Below are 19074 nucleotides of genomic sequence, written 5' to 3' on the forward strand. Positions count from 1 at the left end.
TGTGAAAAGAAATTTTTTCAAAAATTGCAATTGATCGGAATTGTTGAAAAAATACTAAAAGTTGAATTTTTAACTTATAATGTGGGCCTATATTGAAAATTTGAAAAATACGTTTTGTAGATCTGTGTCAATTAAACATATTCTGAAAATTTCGTCAAAATCGTTCGACGTTGCAATGAGCTACAAACGTTTAAAGATTGTAAAAATTGCAGATTTTCAAGATTTTCGGCAATAAATCGTGAAAATCTGCAAATGCAATTTTTACCACCTTTAAACGTTTGTAATAGCTCATTGCAACGTCGAACGATTTTGACGAAAATTTCAGAATATGTTTAATTGACACAGATCTACAAAACGTATTTTTTAAATTTTCAATATAGGCCCACATTATAAAGTTAAAAATTCAACTTTTAGTATTTTTTCAACAATTTCGATCAATTGGAATCTTTGAAATAATTTCTTTTCACATCCTTTAGTAAACTAGCTTCCCAAAAAAATTCAAATCGTATAGTACAATATTAAAAAAGTTATCGTCTTCTTTAGAACGGTATAAAACTTTTGGCCGCTACTGTACATATGGGAAATTATATCGATAATATCTCGTTAACTATGAGATTTATGATATACGAAGGTCAATACTTTTTTACACAGAATTTTGTGCTTCATCCGAGGTCGAGCAAAAATATTGGGCATTCTATTTAAAAAAGTGAAGGTGACCTTCATATCTCGATAATAAATCGAAGTAACAAAAATCAGATTTCACAGCACTTTATATCCCCCTAGGAACCATGCAACATTTGCTTGCACATTTTTTTTATACAACAAATAACTTACGGGTTATTTGAGATCGTCACGTTACGAGACTCACCCTGTATAGTTGGAGAAAAATAATTCCGTTGGATAAAAATGAAAGAACACGATCAAGGTGCACAGTTTCAAATCGAAGTGCATTTAGTCATGCTGTTATACTGTCCAAAAACATTAAAGAAAGTAAAGTGACGCATTCCTTTTATACGATACGGAAAATAAAATTGGAAGAAAATAAAATTCCCTCTGGGTAACAGGAAGTTTATACAGTGGGTGTACAAAGTATTCGTGCACTTTTTCAAAACTAATAACTTTTTTTCTAATTGCACCAAACGACCTGATTTTGTATAATCAATTAGAAGCATTGGTTTACAAAAAGATATGCAAAAAAGATTTTCCAAAAATTATCATTTATATACAAGGTTACATGCAAAAATAACAAAGGCATTTTTTAAAACTTTTTTATTTGGGTCCTTAATGCAAAGTTAAAATATATGTTTCGTAGATCTATGTTAGTTATACACATGCTGAAAATTTCATTGAAATCGATTAACATACACACGAGCGGTTAAAAATGGTGAAAATCGCAGTTTTACACGACTTTTGATCAGTTTCTGCTTAAAATCCACAGAATCGTACATCTTTCGATGCGTGTCGTTGTGTCCTGCGTCAATTGATTTCGGTGAAATTTTGAAAAACATATATTTTAAATTTTCATTAAGGGCTCAAATAAGAAAGTTTCAAAAATGCCTTTTTTATTTTTGCGTGTAACTTTGTAAATAATAATTTTTGGAAAATCTTTTTTGCATATCGTCTCGTAAACCAATGCTTCTAATTGATTATAAAAAATCAGGTCGTTTGGTACAATTATAAAAAGGTTATTAGTTTTTAAAAGCTGTACGAATATATACTTTGTACACCTACTGTAAAAATCAGTTGTAACTCGAAGGGAAGCGTACTGACAACATTGTAACTCGAAGAAAAGCGGCGCGATCATTTCGAAGGACCCCGAAGAAATGGTTGCGTAACGTCTCCACGCACCCTGTGGTTCCCATCGCCGTTCTCCAAACCGGACGAACTATGATTCCTGCTGATGGACACGCTGCTAGGACTCCGATCCATCCCGTTGGTAGCTGGTTCTTGGCCTGAAAGAGTTCTAGCTTACCGCCTACTGCGTCTCTTGGCGATTCTTAGCGAGAAGTCGCGTGGGAATCGTAATCAAGGGGATTCCGTATACTTTTCCCCTCAATTACCACTGCCATCCAGGCTGGCTTGGAAGCTCGGATGGTCGTGACCCAGATAGCAGCGTGTCGAAAGTTTCCGAGTTGCAGGAATCCGATACAGAGGGGTTTCCACCGGGACCAAGCCGAAGTCTTATAACCGGATCCTCTTAAACGCGACGTGGCTGGGGATACGTCGATTTCAACGCGTTACGAATGAAATCGAACGTCTGAATCGACCCCCTAACCCTTCGAGATTCGTGTCAAACTGTCCTCGCAATTTGCACCGTCATTTAACGCTGGAGACACCGAGGCACGTCGCTCACTTTTCTACGTAAAAACTTTTTTAGGCGCACCGTGTACGCAATTTTTGCTGGGCAGTGAATGACTTCTAAAACAAACCGAAATCTTGTGGCCCAATATTAAGGGAGTAGACTCCCGTTTTCAGGATTGCAAGGGTGCGGGATTCGCGTTTTCATTTCTCGATAATACAAATAAAATCAATTCCAAAATTTGTACCGAACAGACAAACAAACAGACAGACAAGAAAGCGAGCTAATAAAAACGTAGTAAAATGGGGGTTTTCAGTAATCAAAAACGCAAGATAATATAGATCGATATAGGGCACTGTCGCCCTCAAAAGTTCTATCTTTTTGTTTACGAGGCGTAATTTGCATTATTCGGAAGCATACAACTATAAATTCTGAGTATAAAAGTGTTGAACCTCATATGTCCTAAACATAATAGTTACCGAGATATTATCCAAAGAAGAAAGAAAATTGTTTCGATAATATCTCGTTAACTATATGTATATGTATTAGGTTTAGGACATATGAAGGTCAACACTATTATACTCAGAATTTGATACTCTATCGATCTATCGATCCTCTCTACCATATTAGTCCTCAAAAAAATTAGACTATATGATTTTACTCTACATACCGAACAATTTTTGTGAACAAATTTTTTTCGTAACTTCAATGTGTCACAAGATATTTCCGTTATCAGATAAACGAAACACCCTGTATATCGATCTTTTATCTAGCGTTTCTGACTAAAGAAAATCCCCATTTTAGTATTATCGAGAAATGAAAACGCAAATCCCGCACCCTTGCAATCCTGGAAACGAGGCTACCGCCTTAAAGAGTGATATCTTTAAACAACATTCTCTGCTTCATTAAACAATTCGTAAGATTAACAACACCATGGTAATAGCTGCTTTCACAGCGTCTGACAGCATTTCTCACAAAGCTAGTTCTCTAAAAAGCGTTTCTAAAATTCCATTTGTCAGTGCTCCGTCGCGTCGTGCATTTACATAAATATTTTCCTTGTAAATGGAACCTTTGTGAAACGCACGACAATTTTTCTGCTGTCTTTTTCTGAGCGTCGGAACGCTGCGAATGCCGCGTTGTTTTCGCAACAAAGACGATCAAGAAATGCCTGCACTCATGAATAAACAATACCGCAGTTTTGAATGTGCAGTCTCTCATGAATCGAAACAAAGCTGCACTTGCGAGAAACATTTCTATTTTGACAGGATAAAATCGGATAAATCATTCTTTCGATCAAAACAATTTGTTTGTTGTTGCGCCAACAATTTTAGCTGCCGCAGGGGCTTCCGGTTGTGCCATGTTTTTGTACGGTGCGTCGCACAGTGGTCCGGATCGAAGAAGTTGGTGTCATTTGTATTGCAACAAATTGTATCTATACAACAAATTTGTATTGCTTCCTAAATGAAAAAAATAATGAAGTTTACCAAGAATTGTAATTCGGACGAATACTTAAAGGTAGACATTCAGAGATAGTACTTTCCACCAAGAAAATTGCTTCTCGTCTTCGAGGTGCCCTGATCACCACTTAATATTTCTTATTTTTTCTTTGTTTACGATGAAGTGCGCTCTTTTGTGTTACAAAATTAACATCGACACAAAAAGTTATTGTTCACAATATGTTAAAAATTAATGTTCAATGAAATAAAAAAATTGGCCAAATTTTTTACATTTGACAAGGAATATCTCGAGAACCATGAAAAGTCGTGTTTTATAACAAATTGGATCATTTTCAGCATTCTTTCCCGTATATAATTATGCAAGAATATTGTCCTACCTCGTCCTACTTTGCAAGTTATCATTGTTCAAAGTTGTCAATGTTACTTCGCGACGAGTTTCGCTTGCGTAAAACAGGCTTGTATGACTGATCAAATGTCTTCCAAATACGAACGTTTTTGCAATAACATTATAAGAGATAAATAGAGTAAAGATATATATGTAAATTAACTTCAATAGTCACTTTTATTTTTAAAAAATATAACGAAACGAATGATGAGAGTTTCTTAGCGTTCTCGCTGCATTTATTTCTATCTTTGGAACCTTGTGCAGCGTTCGAAAACTATTTGAGAATATTGTTAACATCTGACCCGTACATGTGACAATTACAGTCAGCGGCAATATTAAGTGGACACCATTAAAAATCGCATAACTTTTTAAAAATTAGTCCAAAGGATTTGAATTTTTTTAAGATGTTAGACCGACTAGTTCTCTAGAGAATAAGTAAACAAAAATTTATTAAGATTGCAATTGGTAGAAATCATACAAAATTCTGAAAATGATGTTTCGTCAACTTTTTTATCTGAGCCTGTAACGATAATTTAAAAAATGCATTTTATAGATTTCGGTAACTTATATACATATTGAAAATTTCATCGAAAAAAACGTTTAAAGATGGTCACGTAAGGGCAAAATGCCCTGGCAAGGCTGAAAATCTGCGACTTTCACCCTTAAGCTCTCATCTTTAAACGTATGTAGCTCATTGCAATGTTGACCATATAAGTTACAGAAATCTATAAAACGCATTTTTTAAATTATCGTTACAGGCCCAGATAAAAAAGTTGACAAAACATCATTTTTAAAATTTTGTATGATTCCTACCAATTGCAATGTTAATAAAATTTTGTTTACTTATTCTCTAGCGAACTAGTCGGTCTAACGTCTTTAAAAAATTCAAGTCCTTTCAACCAATTTTTAAAAAGTTATGCGATTTTTAAGAGTGTCCACTTAATATTGCCGCTGACTGTAAGATTAACATGTAAAAGAAATCCTAAAATACTGAATCCTGAGGCAGTAGAGTTATTAATTAACCAATGCAATCGATCATCACAGATTCTCACGAAAGACAAATTATGGTATGTTTATTTTATTAGCTTACTTTTTTATTTGTGGTAATATTGACTGAATATAATGTTAGTACTATTTTAGTCACAATATGTATTTAAAATATTTCTTTTCTTTACACAGGAAAGCATTCTTTTATGTGTTAAAGATTAAGACCAACACTAAAAATTATTGTTCATAACAAGCAAAAAAAGGTTGATAAACTATATTTGAACAAATCATTTTTTAACAAAAAATATCAATAAAAAGTTAGTAAAAATTATTGTTTAACAAATGCAAAAAATATTTAATTATCTGTAGGTAAGAATTACTATTGTTTAAATATTTTTGGTGAAAATTTCATTGCGATATCTCTAATAGTTCAAAAGTTATAACAAAATGACACCAAATTCTTCGATCGGGACCACCGTGCGTCGCCACAGTGGCTCACTTGCTGTTCTCGCGTTGAAAGCCGTGTCTATTATATGGTACATACGTCGTGACAACGTTTCCTCAATTTTGTTATATGCACGTGGGTGTATAAAAATGTTACAATGTTATTTGCACGCGCATGTAAAGGGCACGTAAAAGGTTAATAAAATAGAAAATGTTCCGGTTCGAAATATTCGTGGATTTTAAAGAAATGTTGTAAACAGTGCCAGAAAAAAGGGGTGTACTTTTGTAATGTTATAAAACACATTGCAGACGGATTGCTGCTCTCGGTGCCTGCAGCGTTAAATGTCAAGTACGGCGCAAACTCTTCCGGCAGATCGAGCACAGAGGTGTGCTCGCGCGGATTTTGTTTTCCGTGTCTCGAGTTCGCTCTCGATAATCGTTTGTCGATACACGTGTTATTTTCAGCGACCGTGTCGGGTTTCCCGTGAACCCGAGCGGCGTCCGTTTGGGCCCTGGATTCGTGCAACTCGCGAACTACAGTAATGTCTCGATGTATGTGAAAACATCCTGACCAAAAATCTTTTAGCATTATACCTGGAAAATTATAGCGAAAACAAGCAATATATCGACGTCAGCGTATCGGCGAGACAATACTGATTTCGATAAAACATTTTTGTATTGAACTTTTTCCTTTTACGAAACCTCTACTATCATATTCGTGACATTTTTCTGATTGAAATGACATGAAACACGATGCAATTGGGTTTCCATTTACCTGTTTAACCCACGATACAATAGAGCCTCGATTATCCGAACGATTCAGTGGGGCATCAATTTCGTTGATAATGTAGTTGTGTCTCTTATCGTGTTAAATATGGATTCGCTTTAGATTGAGCTTCTTACTTCTGAAATACAGTGTGTCCCAAAATTCCTGAACCTCCCATTTCCGGGATGTTCAGGAATTTTGGGACACCCTGTACATATTCGGATATAGAGAAGAATTCGGATAATCGAGGTTCTATTAAACCGTGACTTAAACAAGCAAATGTGTTCTGAATGGTGTCACGTTTGGACTTGTTTTAATCAGAAAAGTGTCGCGTACATGATCGTAAAAGTTTCATAAAGAATAAACCAAAATAATTGATTAACTCGAAAACATGGTGTCAAGCGTCTTAAGAGATTACATCCTACATTAATGTGGTTAAATTCTTTACAGGTACGGTGTACATCCATTTCATACATATCGAGACATCACCGCACCCTCTCAAGGGGGTCGTTCGGGGGGAAATTTCACCCTTCCGTCCGCTCTTCTCCGTTCCGATTGCATGTTCGACGTCCGAGAAACGGACGCAGGGTGCAACCGTGTTCTCTTCGGGGGAACGAGCCAATTCTCGGCCGTTATATACTGTGTATCGAGATAAAGCAAGCACAGAAAAGCAAGTTTACCGGGATTACCGGGTATTGCAAGGAAGCGGCTACCGGGATTCAGCATGGCCCCACTGCCGTGACTTGTTGCGCCGGCGATCGCCGGGGCGGAATTCGATTCCTCCACTAAAAATGAGCATGAAACACACACACCGGGCTAAACCAGTATTTACAGAGGCGAGGTGTCGGTTAGGAAAGGCCTGACGGAACAGGGAGAACGACGTCCTCGGCAAGCGTCCTGCTGACCGATGCAATTATTCGCGACGGCGGATTTTTCACGCGAAAAATTCGAAGCTAGCGGGAAGCAACTTGATCTTTTCAAGGTTACGTCAGCGTTAAATTCAATAGTAAATGGTATTTTTGGTCGCATCAGATTTCACTCGATTCGCAACATCGAGGAATTAAAAATACAGAGTTTGTCCGGAAAGTAATGCGACCACATTTTTTTTCAAATCTATTGAATATATGAGTACAAACCTTTAAAATTCTTCAAAGTATCGACACATTTTTTCCAGCGCGATTTCCATGCTTCGTATGCTCCCTGGAAGGCGTTATCTGGAGCCTGTCGTAGTGCCCTCGTCGCATCCTCGTCGAGCATTTCCAACCAATACTTTTCCGTAGATTACGGGGAAAACAGTAAACGATACTTCTCAGTTGGATGACAACACTTCCTCAACCCCCGTACAGTCCTGACTTGTCTCCCGCCGACTTCTTCTTTTTCCAAAAATTAAAAATGTGCTAAAAGAGTGCCATTTTGAATGTGTGGAACGCGTCAAAGAGGCTGCGACGAGGGTATTACGAGAGGTTCAAAAAACGCCTTCCAGGGAGCATCCGAAGCATGGAAATCGCGCTGGAAAAAATGTGTCAACGCCCAAGGATCCTACTTTGAAGAAATTTAAAGGTTTGTACCCATATGTCTAATAGATTTTTTTTTAAAAATGTGGTCGCATTACTTTCCGGACAGACTCTGTACACTCCTCAAAAGAATTAAGGGATCACTTGTGCGAACCCGAAAAATTGGTCCCACTTTACGTGATCATAACTCCGTCAAAAACTGCCCTATCGATATCGTTAAACAATGATTTGAAAGCCTGAAACCTCTAGTTTCAGATGCTCTGTTTCAAATTGTTGCTATGTTGGTTTTTTACAAAGTTATAGCAAGATGAAGACAACATTGACGGTTAACAAAAATTTGGTGCAACTTTAGAACATCACACGGAGAGCAACAATTTTTTTTGATAAATCGCGTTAATATGATTTGGAAGGGCTATCTTTCCTGTGTAAATTGTGTGGTTGTTAAATATTGTGCGATTTTTTTTATTCGAGTTATTCAACATTGTAGTGAATGTTGGCTTTTTCACTTTAACTGGCTCCAAGAAAGCGAAAACATTATCGTAGAATCTTGTGCAAAAAAGCAATAGAAAGAGCGTTTCTTTCTCTTCAAGGCACTCCTTTTGTTTTTTCAATTTCATTAACATTTTGATATACCAGGTGTTTCTGAAAATATGCCTAAAAAATGCACAATTTCAATTTTTCCTTTAACTCGTTATATCTCGGCAAGGAATGATCGTAATACCATGATCCGAACGTCAGATTGAAGCAGAGATCCTGCCGATTCGATCGAGTACCCCATGAACTCGCTGCGACAATTTGTTACCTATGGCAGCAAAGCAAATTGTTGCTATGTTGGTTTTTTACGAAGTTATAGCGAGATGAACACAACATTGACGGTCAACAAAAATTTCAAAATCGATTTCTTGCAAAATCCTGAGATCGTAGACAAATTTTGAGACCAGATTTGAAATCAGCGTGAAAAAATCTACGGGAATGATATATAGCATGTTAAAAAAAAAATTTCCGCGCGTGGTACTGGAGAAACCACATTTTCTTGAAATTCTACACGTTTAACGAATTTTCTCAACGTTAAAAAACGTTCGTACCATAATCTCCCTATTTTTCCCATAATCTTCAAAGTTTAAGCTTTAATTTAAAGAAAATTTCATCGCTCTACCTCATTTCTATCGAAAGTTCTTTAATTTCGAATCGAGTTTGGTCCAAATTTTTCACTGTGGGCCGACGCACAGTGGGCAAGAAACCGATCTTCGTGGACAAAAATCTACCGACAACTCAGTTTTTCATGGATTCAATTGGAATTTTTTTTTAAATGTTCGTGAAGGACTATACTTTGATGACGTGCTGCGCGAAAATCGTTAACTGTCACAAGAAATCAAGAATCCTCATCTACAAAACCCAATAACTCAATATTCAGAGATGTCAGGCAGCCGCTGTACGTGGCGCGCTAATTTCTGCGAAGCACTAACTTCAAACACCGCTGCCATAGGTAAAGAATTGTCGCAGCGAGTTCATGGGGTACTCAATCGAATCGGCAGGATCTCTGCTTCAATCTGACGTTCGGATCATGGTATTACGATCATTCCTTGCCGAGATATAGCGAGTTAAAGGAAAAATTGAAATTGTGCATTTTTTAGGCATATTTTCAGAAACACCTGGTATATCGACATGTTAATGAAATTGAAAAAACAAAAGGAGTGCCTTGAAGAGAAAGAAACGCTCTTTCTATTGCTTTTTCGCACAAGATTCTACGATAATTTTTTCGCTTTCTTGGAGCCAGTTAAAGTTAAAAATCCAACATTTACTTCAATGTTGAATAACTCGAATAAAAAAAATCGCACAATATTGAACAACCACACAATTTACACAGGAAAGATAGCCTTTTCAAATGATATTAACGCGATTTATCAAAAAAATTTGTTGCTCCCGTGTGATTCCAAAGTTGCACCAAATTTTTGTTAACCGTCAATGTTGTCTTCATCTCGCTATAACTTTGTAAAAAACCAACATAGCAACAATTTGAAACAGAGCATCTGAAACTAGAGGTTTCAGGCTTTCAAATTATTGTGTAACGATATCGATACGGCAGTTTTTGACGGAGTTATGATCACGTAAAGTGGGACCAATTTTTCGGGTTCGCACAAGTGATCCCTTAATTCTTTTGAGGAGTGTAGTTTGGACTTGATATCATTTTTACACTGTCATATTCATGTACACATCTTCATGAAAAATAAAAATTGCAAGCTGCTGGAACCGAGTACAAATTTGGTTCTTGGCATCGCGTTTACATTATACATATTAACCTTTAGCATTCGAGTGGTGACTCAGAGTCACTACTAAAAATTGCTGTACCATTATCCTCAATATAGGTTACATTATTAAATATGTTGGTATCTAATCAATTACTAAACATGTCAGTATTGTATGAGATATTGTATCAATTTCATATGCATAAAATGACAAATTAATTTTCAAGTTAAAATAGCTCCGACTGCAAAGAATTAATAAGCGAACTCAAAAAATTGATTTATACCAAGGTGATGCACTCCTGAATTTATAGCGTAAATGAAAGAGGGTGATTTTAAACTTTTCGCTTCGTCAGGTTCGTGTACACATCTAGGTGCACGGTAGTGCACCAGCCAAGTTCTTGCACTACCTCCTTTTACACGAAACAATTTAGCTGTTTTTTAGAGGCTTATAACTCGGCACTGGAGGCAGATGGAGAGATGTAATTTCGTACAGTTATTAAGTGCTATCATGTCTCAATATTGACAAAACATTAATCTTCCAACATTAGTAGGTTCCGAGATATAGGACCTCAAAAATCGTTAAATTTGTCACTGACTGACTGACTGACTGACTGACTGACTGACTGACTGACTGACTGACAGATCATCAAAACCTTTTGGGTACTTCCCATTGACCTACAGGCTTGAAATGTGGCACACAGGTCTACCATAACAAACCCTCAAAGGAATAATTGTCAAAGTTTGAAATTTTACACCTTAAAGGGGTGGTATTGAAAAAAAACATTACGAAATAGGTACGTAGGATAGAACATATAGAAAATGGCTGTATCTCGGGAACGGTGCGTCCTACCGCAAAAATAACGAAATTTTCAAAAGGCTTAACGTGAAGCATATGCACCTAGATAGGGTATGCCCAACCACATGACGTATGTGATCTTTTGATTTTTCGAAAAAAAAAAATTAAAATTAAAAAATGGCTATATCTCGGGAACGGTGCGTCCTACCGCAGAAATAATGAAATTTTCAAAATGCTTAACCTAGAGTATACCAGGGATAAGAGTAATGATAACCATAAACTTGATAATTGATGAAATTTCAACAAAAAGTGATGAAATCCCAACAAAAACATTCTGTAAACAGGAGCCAAGTTCTTATGGCCGTAAAAAGTTGTGAGATCAAACAAAATACGGCCAAGTTCGTTAGCTTAGAAATACCTCTTGCAATACTGAAAAAAGCGTTTGTAAAAATTAGTTTAAAAGAACACTATTCAACTTTTAATGAATTACATGGAGGGCTAAATTATTCAAACTTGGCCGCTACCTAACACCTTTTAATGTCATTGGTTTAAAAAGTAACGGCCAAGTTCGTTAGCTTAGAAATACCTCTTGCAATACTGAAAAAAGCGTTTGAAAAATTAGTTAAAAAGAACGCTATATAATTTTTAAAGAGTCACATGGAGGGCTAAATTGTTCAAACTTGGCCGTTACTTTTTAAACCAATGACCATAAAAGGTGTTAGGTAGCGGCCAAGTTTGAATAATTTAGCCCTCCATGTAATTCATTAAAAGTTGAATAGCGTTCTTTTAAACTAATTTTTACAAACGCTTTTTTCACTATTGCAAGAGGTATTTCTAAGCTAACCAACTTGGCCGTATTTTGTTTGATCTCACAACTTTTTACGGCCATAAGAACTTGGCTCCTGTTTACAGAATGTTTTTATTGGGTTGGCATTTGCAGGAAGTAGAATTGGTCAGCCACGAACAGACGCGTCAGCAGATTCTTGTTCAACAGCGCGCACGCTAGACATCTTTTCAATTCTTTTTTTTCAATTCATTCTTTTCTCGTAAATCTCGGACAGCAAAATTTTATAGTATTCTAATTAAAGTACATTTCAAGAAACATTCGTTCGGCAAAATCAACTAAGCTCCGCCTGCCTATAAATAAAGACAAAGCAAACTCATCACTAGACTGCGGATGTTTATGCAATTTTCAATTTTTCTAGGTAAATTTTAAGAAAGTGGAATTAAATTAAATGTTATTTTCAGTGGTAGTAGCCTTTGCAGATCTGGAATAAGTAAAAATCGTACCAAATTCTATCGAACTTTACGTTCCGGCATTTTTTGCAAATTTTCAGATGCGCACGATCTTCAAATTCGAATTTTCAGATTCAGAAACGCACCGACAACATATCCAGTCTTCCCTTACCATAAACTTTAAGGCCTATCTTTAATCTGATAAAAAAAAGACTCTATCTTTAATCTGATAAATAATAATATAGATTGTCCAGCACTCCTGAGGCAAATAAATTTCTATGTACCTGTACGAGTTTTGAGAACAAGAGCAGGACTTCAAACAATGAAATCCAAATCCTCATATGGAGTAATAAATCCATTAAATCGCATTATTGCTAGTTCTAACATATTTTATAACAATATTGATTTTTTTAATGGCACGTTACAGGCATTCAAAACAAAATTGCGCAATACTATTTGTTAATCGTACCTGTATTTGTTTAGTTTCGCGCGGTCCATTCTTATGTGAATCTTAGGTTAAGACCTTCTTTTGTTATGTTTTCTTTTTGTTTTTGTCAGTTATATTGTAAAAACTGTATACATTTGTATAAAAGGACCTAGGTCCGTATATAATATATAATAATAATAATAATAATAATAATAAAGTCATTTCTATTTAGCGAAACAGATTTATCTCGCCGAGTAATTCACCAGAAAATTTGTATGCAGGCAGAGCCGTGAAATTATGTATCTGCAAATTTTCGGTGAAACATCCTCCGCCATGATGGACTATACTAAGCGCGCCGGTCCTGCGGACCCTTTAATCTCGAGGATAGTCGTGTCCCGTATTCCTCAATCCATTATCGTTACCATAGATTAGTCGGGGACGGTGTACAGTGCTACGAGAGTAAGAGGAAATGGGAAATTAGTCGGCCTGGCTGAAAAGACAGACTGGTTAGTCGATTAGAAGTGCGCCGCGCCGGTTAGTAAGTAGCATGATATACCAAGAGCACGTTATAGTTAAAGATATAAAATACACACACACACACACATACCGATTGAGAATGCACACGTGCGTCGTTACACAATTAGTACGATGAGAGAGATCATGCCTCTGGTGGATTGTTAACTTATACCGTAAAGAATGTTCGCCTACGCGTTTCCGCGGGTACGTGCACTCGAAAATCGTTCGCGGCGAGTTCATTCGGCCTTTCTTTCAACGCTCGTTGCTAGACTGCTGTATGCAAATTACAAAGTATTGTCAAAAAATTTTTAATTAACCTATTCAGAATAGGTAGGAAATAAAATAAAATAAGGGTGTAGGGGGCAAATGTACGTATTGCTGCAGGTGTACGTTTTACTGCGGTATTTTATCCCAATCAGATTAAAATACGTACAAATAAATATTTTGCCCTGGGTCTAGCAGACTAAGATTGGTCCAGCGGCCCCACCCACAATTTTTATTGATATTGTGTGGAAAACAATGGTTTTAGGTTGAAAGATAACCCCCTAAAATTGTAAGTCTTCGTATAAGGATGATATGAGGGTAAATACTCTTAACTGTATCATTTTTTTTCTCGGTTGTTAATTAAGATATTCAGATAAAAAAAAAACGAAAATACTCGAACTTACCTCCTTCATATCATACATTTTTTTCACCATTGTGATCAAATTATTGAGGGTAGAAAAAAATCATTCAATTTTTTAGAGGTGGGAATTGCAAGCAAACCTAAAAAATTGAACGATCTTTTTCAACCCTTAATAATTTGATCACAATGGTGAAAAAAATGTATGATATGAAGGAGTTAAGTTCGAGTATTTTCGTTTTTTTTATCTGAATATCTTAATTAACAACCGAGAAAAAAAATGATACAGTTAAGAGTATTTACCCTCATATCATCCTTATACTTTTAGGGGGTTATCTTTCAACCTAAAACCATTGTTTTCCGCACAATATCAATAAAACTTGTGGGTGGGGCCGCTGGACCAATCTCACAATTAGTCTGCTAGAATGTATCATTCTCATATTTTTATAACCTCAGTTATATTGATTAGGTTTTGAGGGCCACTAATGAAAAATGGCGTCTAATAGCAGAATTTTGACAATATCTCCTTTCCGACTCATTTTACGATAAAAACATTTATATATAAACTTAAACTAGAGAAAATTTCCTACAATTTATGCAATAACAATTTTTTTTGTAAAATTAATACTTTTGGCGTACGAGCGCTGCAAACTATTATTCATCTACACCAACACGTGTTTTTCGTATATTTACGAAAAATATTTTACTGTGCGTAAAGACAAAATAAATAATTAAATTACACATGGAAACATTTAAAAAAATGTTAATTTCTCATTTTAAACATGGACAAATTTTCAAAATGTACATGATTCAATACATATACAGGTTGTCCTGCTGAAATGAGATCAGCATGATATCTCAGAAGACGTTGTCGTTATTAAAAAAGTGTTTCTACAAAAGTTGTTTGGTATGATGGGCTACATAATAAAAAATTAAAAAAAATTTTTGATTTTGCTTTTTTTAGCAAAGCGAAGAAGATTGCGCTTTTCGGAATTGTGCATTGCATGTGGATTAGGCCTACTGGCGACACCACGATAAAAAAACGCGTCGCTGACTCTACCTCATGGTGGTAAAATGAAATGAGTTTTTTAGCCAAAACGCATGTTGAAGTACACTTTGCGGCGCTCGTACGTCAAAACTATTGATTTTACAAAAAAAATTATTGTTACATAAATTGTAGGAAATTTTTTCTAGTTTAATTTTGTATATGAATATTTTCATCCTAAAATAAGTCGGAAAGGAGATATTGTCAAAAAACTGCTATTAGGCGCCATTTTTCGGCGCGAGCGGAATTTTATAAATCTATAAAATTACCCGTTTTCAAAACTCCCGGGAAACATTCCAGGTAACCTCTTTTTTCGAACCAAATGACTGTACTATTAGAAGATTTAGTAGACTAAATAACGGATAAACAAAAATTTCGAAACTGTTGACTTGTTTTTGTCACGAATGCATAAAATCAGAAGCCTACGCGTCAACGGCTCGTTATTGTCTCGCAACGGGAAAGTGGAAATGCTTGTCTTTGTGCGCGGGCAGAATTCTAATTGATCGGTGAACACTGAACCGTCGAAACAAGAAAAAAGAAACGCAGGCTCGATATTGGTCGGGAGGGATGCGACCGGTATCCGCGCGCGCGTGATTATACTTTCGTTAATCCCGCCGGTGTACACGATAATCGATAATCGATAATTATAATCGAAGCTTATACGAAACTCTGTTTTCCGAGATTGACGCGCGAAAACGCTCTGCGATAGTTCGAATCCGTGCAGTGCTGGGTTACTGTAAACACCTAGAGATTAACAGATACAGAGAACGAGAGTGGAGAGAGCAATCGAGGATCGCGCTCTGGTTATTTATATTTATCACAAATTGGTTGCAATTCTATAATATTTATTATGTACACCTGTGTGATCCAAGAGAAACAGAGACTAAGAAACAGTGAGAAGGCTCTCGGCGAGAGCTAGAGAACACACGGACTTTTGTGCAATCGATTAGAGTTGATAGATAACCACCTGACGAGCTAACCTTTTAGCTGGCACATCGCGAACCACGTCGTGAATCCGACCACGTGCGGAACTGCGTATTCATCTGACATTGAACATAAGAAAGAGACGGTTGAGATCGGGAACATTCGAATTGCTGGTCTATTTCGATTTTTGGGGGTCTGGACCAGGCTTCGGCGTGGTTTGCAGTGAGTTTGGCCCGTTGAGAGCACCGGAGCCACGCCCATTTGGCGCGGGCTACGCCTACTCTGCGCAGAGGGAGCAAAATAAGCACTCTCTACTATCTTCTATCTTCTGTGACCGTTGAATTTGCAAAATTCGGAGTTTCCAGTTGCTGTAAAGACCTCTGACTTTATCTGCTCCAAAATATTGTCCTCGCCCAGATAGCACAAATAAGTCTTAAAGACGTCTGTCAGACGCCTGCAGTTAGACATTCAGACGTCTTAAAGATGTCCCGAATGTCCTACGAACGTCTTCCGAACGTCTCCTGAACGTCTTGTGTTAGAAAACGGTACGTCCTAAAGACATCTGTGTGACGGTCAGGAGACCTTCGTAGGACATTCGGGAGGTCTTTAAGACGCCACTAAGAAGTCTTAAAGGATCATAAATGTTAATTAAATTAACAGAAGGGAAGAGTAAAAATAGATTTCGACAAAAACGAGTTAAAGTTAAACCAATAAATAGCTTTATTAGTAGAACACCTGTGGTATGGACATAAAAAATGTAATAAAAATAACAATTGCATTTAAAATCACAATAAAAACAATAAAAATTACAATTACAATAAAAAGTGAAGTTGAAATAGAAGAGTTGGTGTTGAAGTTGAAATTGAAAAATTGAATACACGTAAAATGGACGTCTGTAAGACGTCTCTCTCTCTCTCTCTCTCTCTCTCTCTCTCGTATGTGTGTGTGTGTGTGTGTGTGCTATCTGAGCGGGGACAATTCGAAACGCTCTGAGAGCAAAAGGTTTCATTCTCAAAAGTGGAAGAAACTTTTATCAAGAAGAGAATTTGGTTAGTTTTCTCTCTGTGTGCAAAGTGCCCCGAGAGGGCGTGCCTTCAGTGCACCAAGAGGGCGTGGCTTCGATACCCCACGGTGGCAACCACACCAAGCCTGCTCTAAATTTTTAATTTATTGTATCTAGACTGCAGGGAGTTCCGACAGCGCCGAGCCGAGAGTGCACGAATCGCAAACGTTTTCTTAGTGCGAACAGTCGTCCGATGATTTTGAGCTGATGAAAGCAGTTGAGAAAGCACCATAACCCAAGGAGATCGAAGCTGTAAATGGCGAACTGGCCTACGCTATACCTGGAACCAGAAGGTACGGTCCTTTCAGATCTTTCGCCTCTTTCGACAGCAGAGCCGTGTTCGAGTTAGGGCAACTGCTGCTGCGAGCGACCGAGGGCGCGTACGCGTCCCCAGGCTCACGACGCTCCTGTAAATCTGATGTCAACAACGCAAGCATACCACATGTACAGTTGCCATCTGAAAATGTCGAGTGTTTCGCTGTGTTTAGTTTTGTGTGGTTGGTTGTTGCGACGCCAGGAGCTGCCGAGTGTCGCAACGACCATAAGTGTATCAATCATTCAGGGTCAAACAAGGTGGAGCTGTTGGGCTGCAAACTGGGGCATTCGGGCTACGAGGCTTTAGTACATCTTTACACCATGTGTAAATGATCTTTATTTTATCTATTAGGTAAGGGAGGTCCAGAAACCCTCAACCATTCAAGACACATCAGTTACAACACGAAAACGACGTGTTATGCCGAATTTGATTTCAACATTCGTACACTTTCACCATTATTCACACAGAATCGCTGATAAACACTAGAATGCACCTTCAAACGCTCAACTCTTGCACACGTGGATAAGTTTCATCATACATACACCGTGTTGTTCCGTGTTCAAAGTTAATGTACGATCATTTGTACAAACATTAAACAACCAACCTTGGAATATTCAACACAGATCACTTATTCCACACAAACTTTATGCTCTTTTATACTTGTTAAAAGTTAGATTCATCAATAAGCATACAGCATTAATCAAACACAAACCGACTCGCAAACATTCAATATTCTATTATTCTATCATGTTTAACCTTTAACTACCCGCGCTGGTGTAAAAAGTACACCAATACAATAATATATGTACTGTCCAGAGCACGAGAAAAAACTAGCGGGAGGGGAACGGGGCAAGAGGAACGCAAAGACAATCTTCTTTGCCCGTTCCCTGCCCGCTAGTTTTCTCTCGTGCTCCGCACAGTACTCGGTCACACAGTGATATACAATGTGGTGTACTAAATACACCGCGCGGATAGTTACGTGAAAATTCAGGGCGCGGGTAGTTGAAGGTTAACAAAGTTCCTTCGTGTTGGCTAAACTGTTTGCAGAATCAGTAACTGATCAACTACATTGATGTCCATAGACATTTTTCCAATCGCGATTTCGAAATCGATCAGGAATCCAGACCGCGAACTGTGTCATAATACTCAATTCCACATCTGGCAGTTATTATAACACTGTCTTTTCGACCATGTTCATGAATCGTACTCAAACAAAATAAACGACACAAAAGACTCGGGGTATAAAAAGGACAGTGTCCCATCGACAATCGAATCCGAGCAATAGGGAAAGTCAACTCGAAGAGATGTGTTCCGCACGAGAAGTCGACCTTCTCGTCCAGTTTCGATTAGGCTGCCGCGCGCGCATATGGCGGCTGTCTATTTGTATAACGTCCGTCGCGTCGCGTCGCGTCGGTTAGTCGATTGATATCGAGAGCTACTGTGTCAATGGATTGTAAAGGGTGTACGACGTCGGCAAACTTACTCTTCGACGAGGAGTGGTTGCGTCCGATCTCGGCCAACGATCTGATGATTGGTAGTCTGGACATGTTGTTGTCTTTACGTCTCTCGTGCTGGTGTCGGTGTCTCACTAGCAGAGCTTCCCGAACCTGAAACCCACGAACTTGTTGATCGACAACTGCAATCTCGAAACCGACAATTTCACCTGACATTGTTTTACATTCTTCCTTAATATACGATACTTTACATTTTTCTTCGTTTATGTTATTCTAATAACACTGTCCAACACCACATTTGTTTCACAACTACTGTTGGGCGGTTCTTATAGAGTTTCTTGCGCTGATTCCGAATCTATTCTTAATTTTTTCCCTGGACGCATAGTTTTTGAAAAACATGACTTTGAAAAAGAAACATATTTTTCAAATTTAAACAAATATTGTGGTGTTATTATAAAAGATATTCAATTGTTCTTTGCAGCAAAAGATTCTGTAGACTTTCCCGTATACAGTGATATCCAATATTAATACATTATGATTGTTTAAACATGTTTAAACGTTTTTTAACAGATATCCG

General features: G+C 37.4%; 1 protein-coding gene across 13 annotated transcripts in view; it reads right to left on the reverse strand.

The window, feature by feature from the left end:
• Ndae1 (Na[+]-driven anion exchanger 1) overlaps positions 1-19074 on the reverse strand; it is a 124681-nt gene that overhangs the window by 34436 nt on the left and 71171 nt on the right. For 6 of the 13 annotated variants that reach the window (XM_076424366.1, XM_076424360.1, XM_076424367.1 and 3 more), the window contains 5 exons: positions 18527-18650; positions 17008-17184; positions 15721-15783; positions 7019-7123; positions 1849-1952 (listed from right to left, as the gene is read on the reverse strand). In XM_076424366.1, coding sequence (XP_076280481.1) covers positions 1849-1952; positions 7019-7123; positions 15721-15783; positions 17008-17184; positions 18527-18650 — 573 coding nt within the window. The remainder of the gene's footprint in view (positions 1-1848; positions 1953-7018; positions 7124-15720; positions 15784-17007; positions 17185-18526; positions 18651-19074) is intronic. The other 7 variants (XR_013009044.1, XM_076424356.1, XM_076424355.1 and 4 more) reach the window with 6 other exon arrangements.

Source organism: Lasioglossum baleicum, chromosome 5, assembly GCF_051020765.1.
Source record: "Lasioglossum baleicum chromosome 5, iyLasBale1, whole genome shotgun sequence".
NCBI classification, from domain to species: domain Eukaryota; kingdom Metazoa; phylum Arthropoda; class Insecta; order Hymenoptera; family Halictidae; genus Lasioglossum; species Lasioglossum baleicum.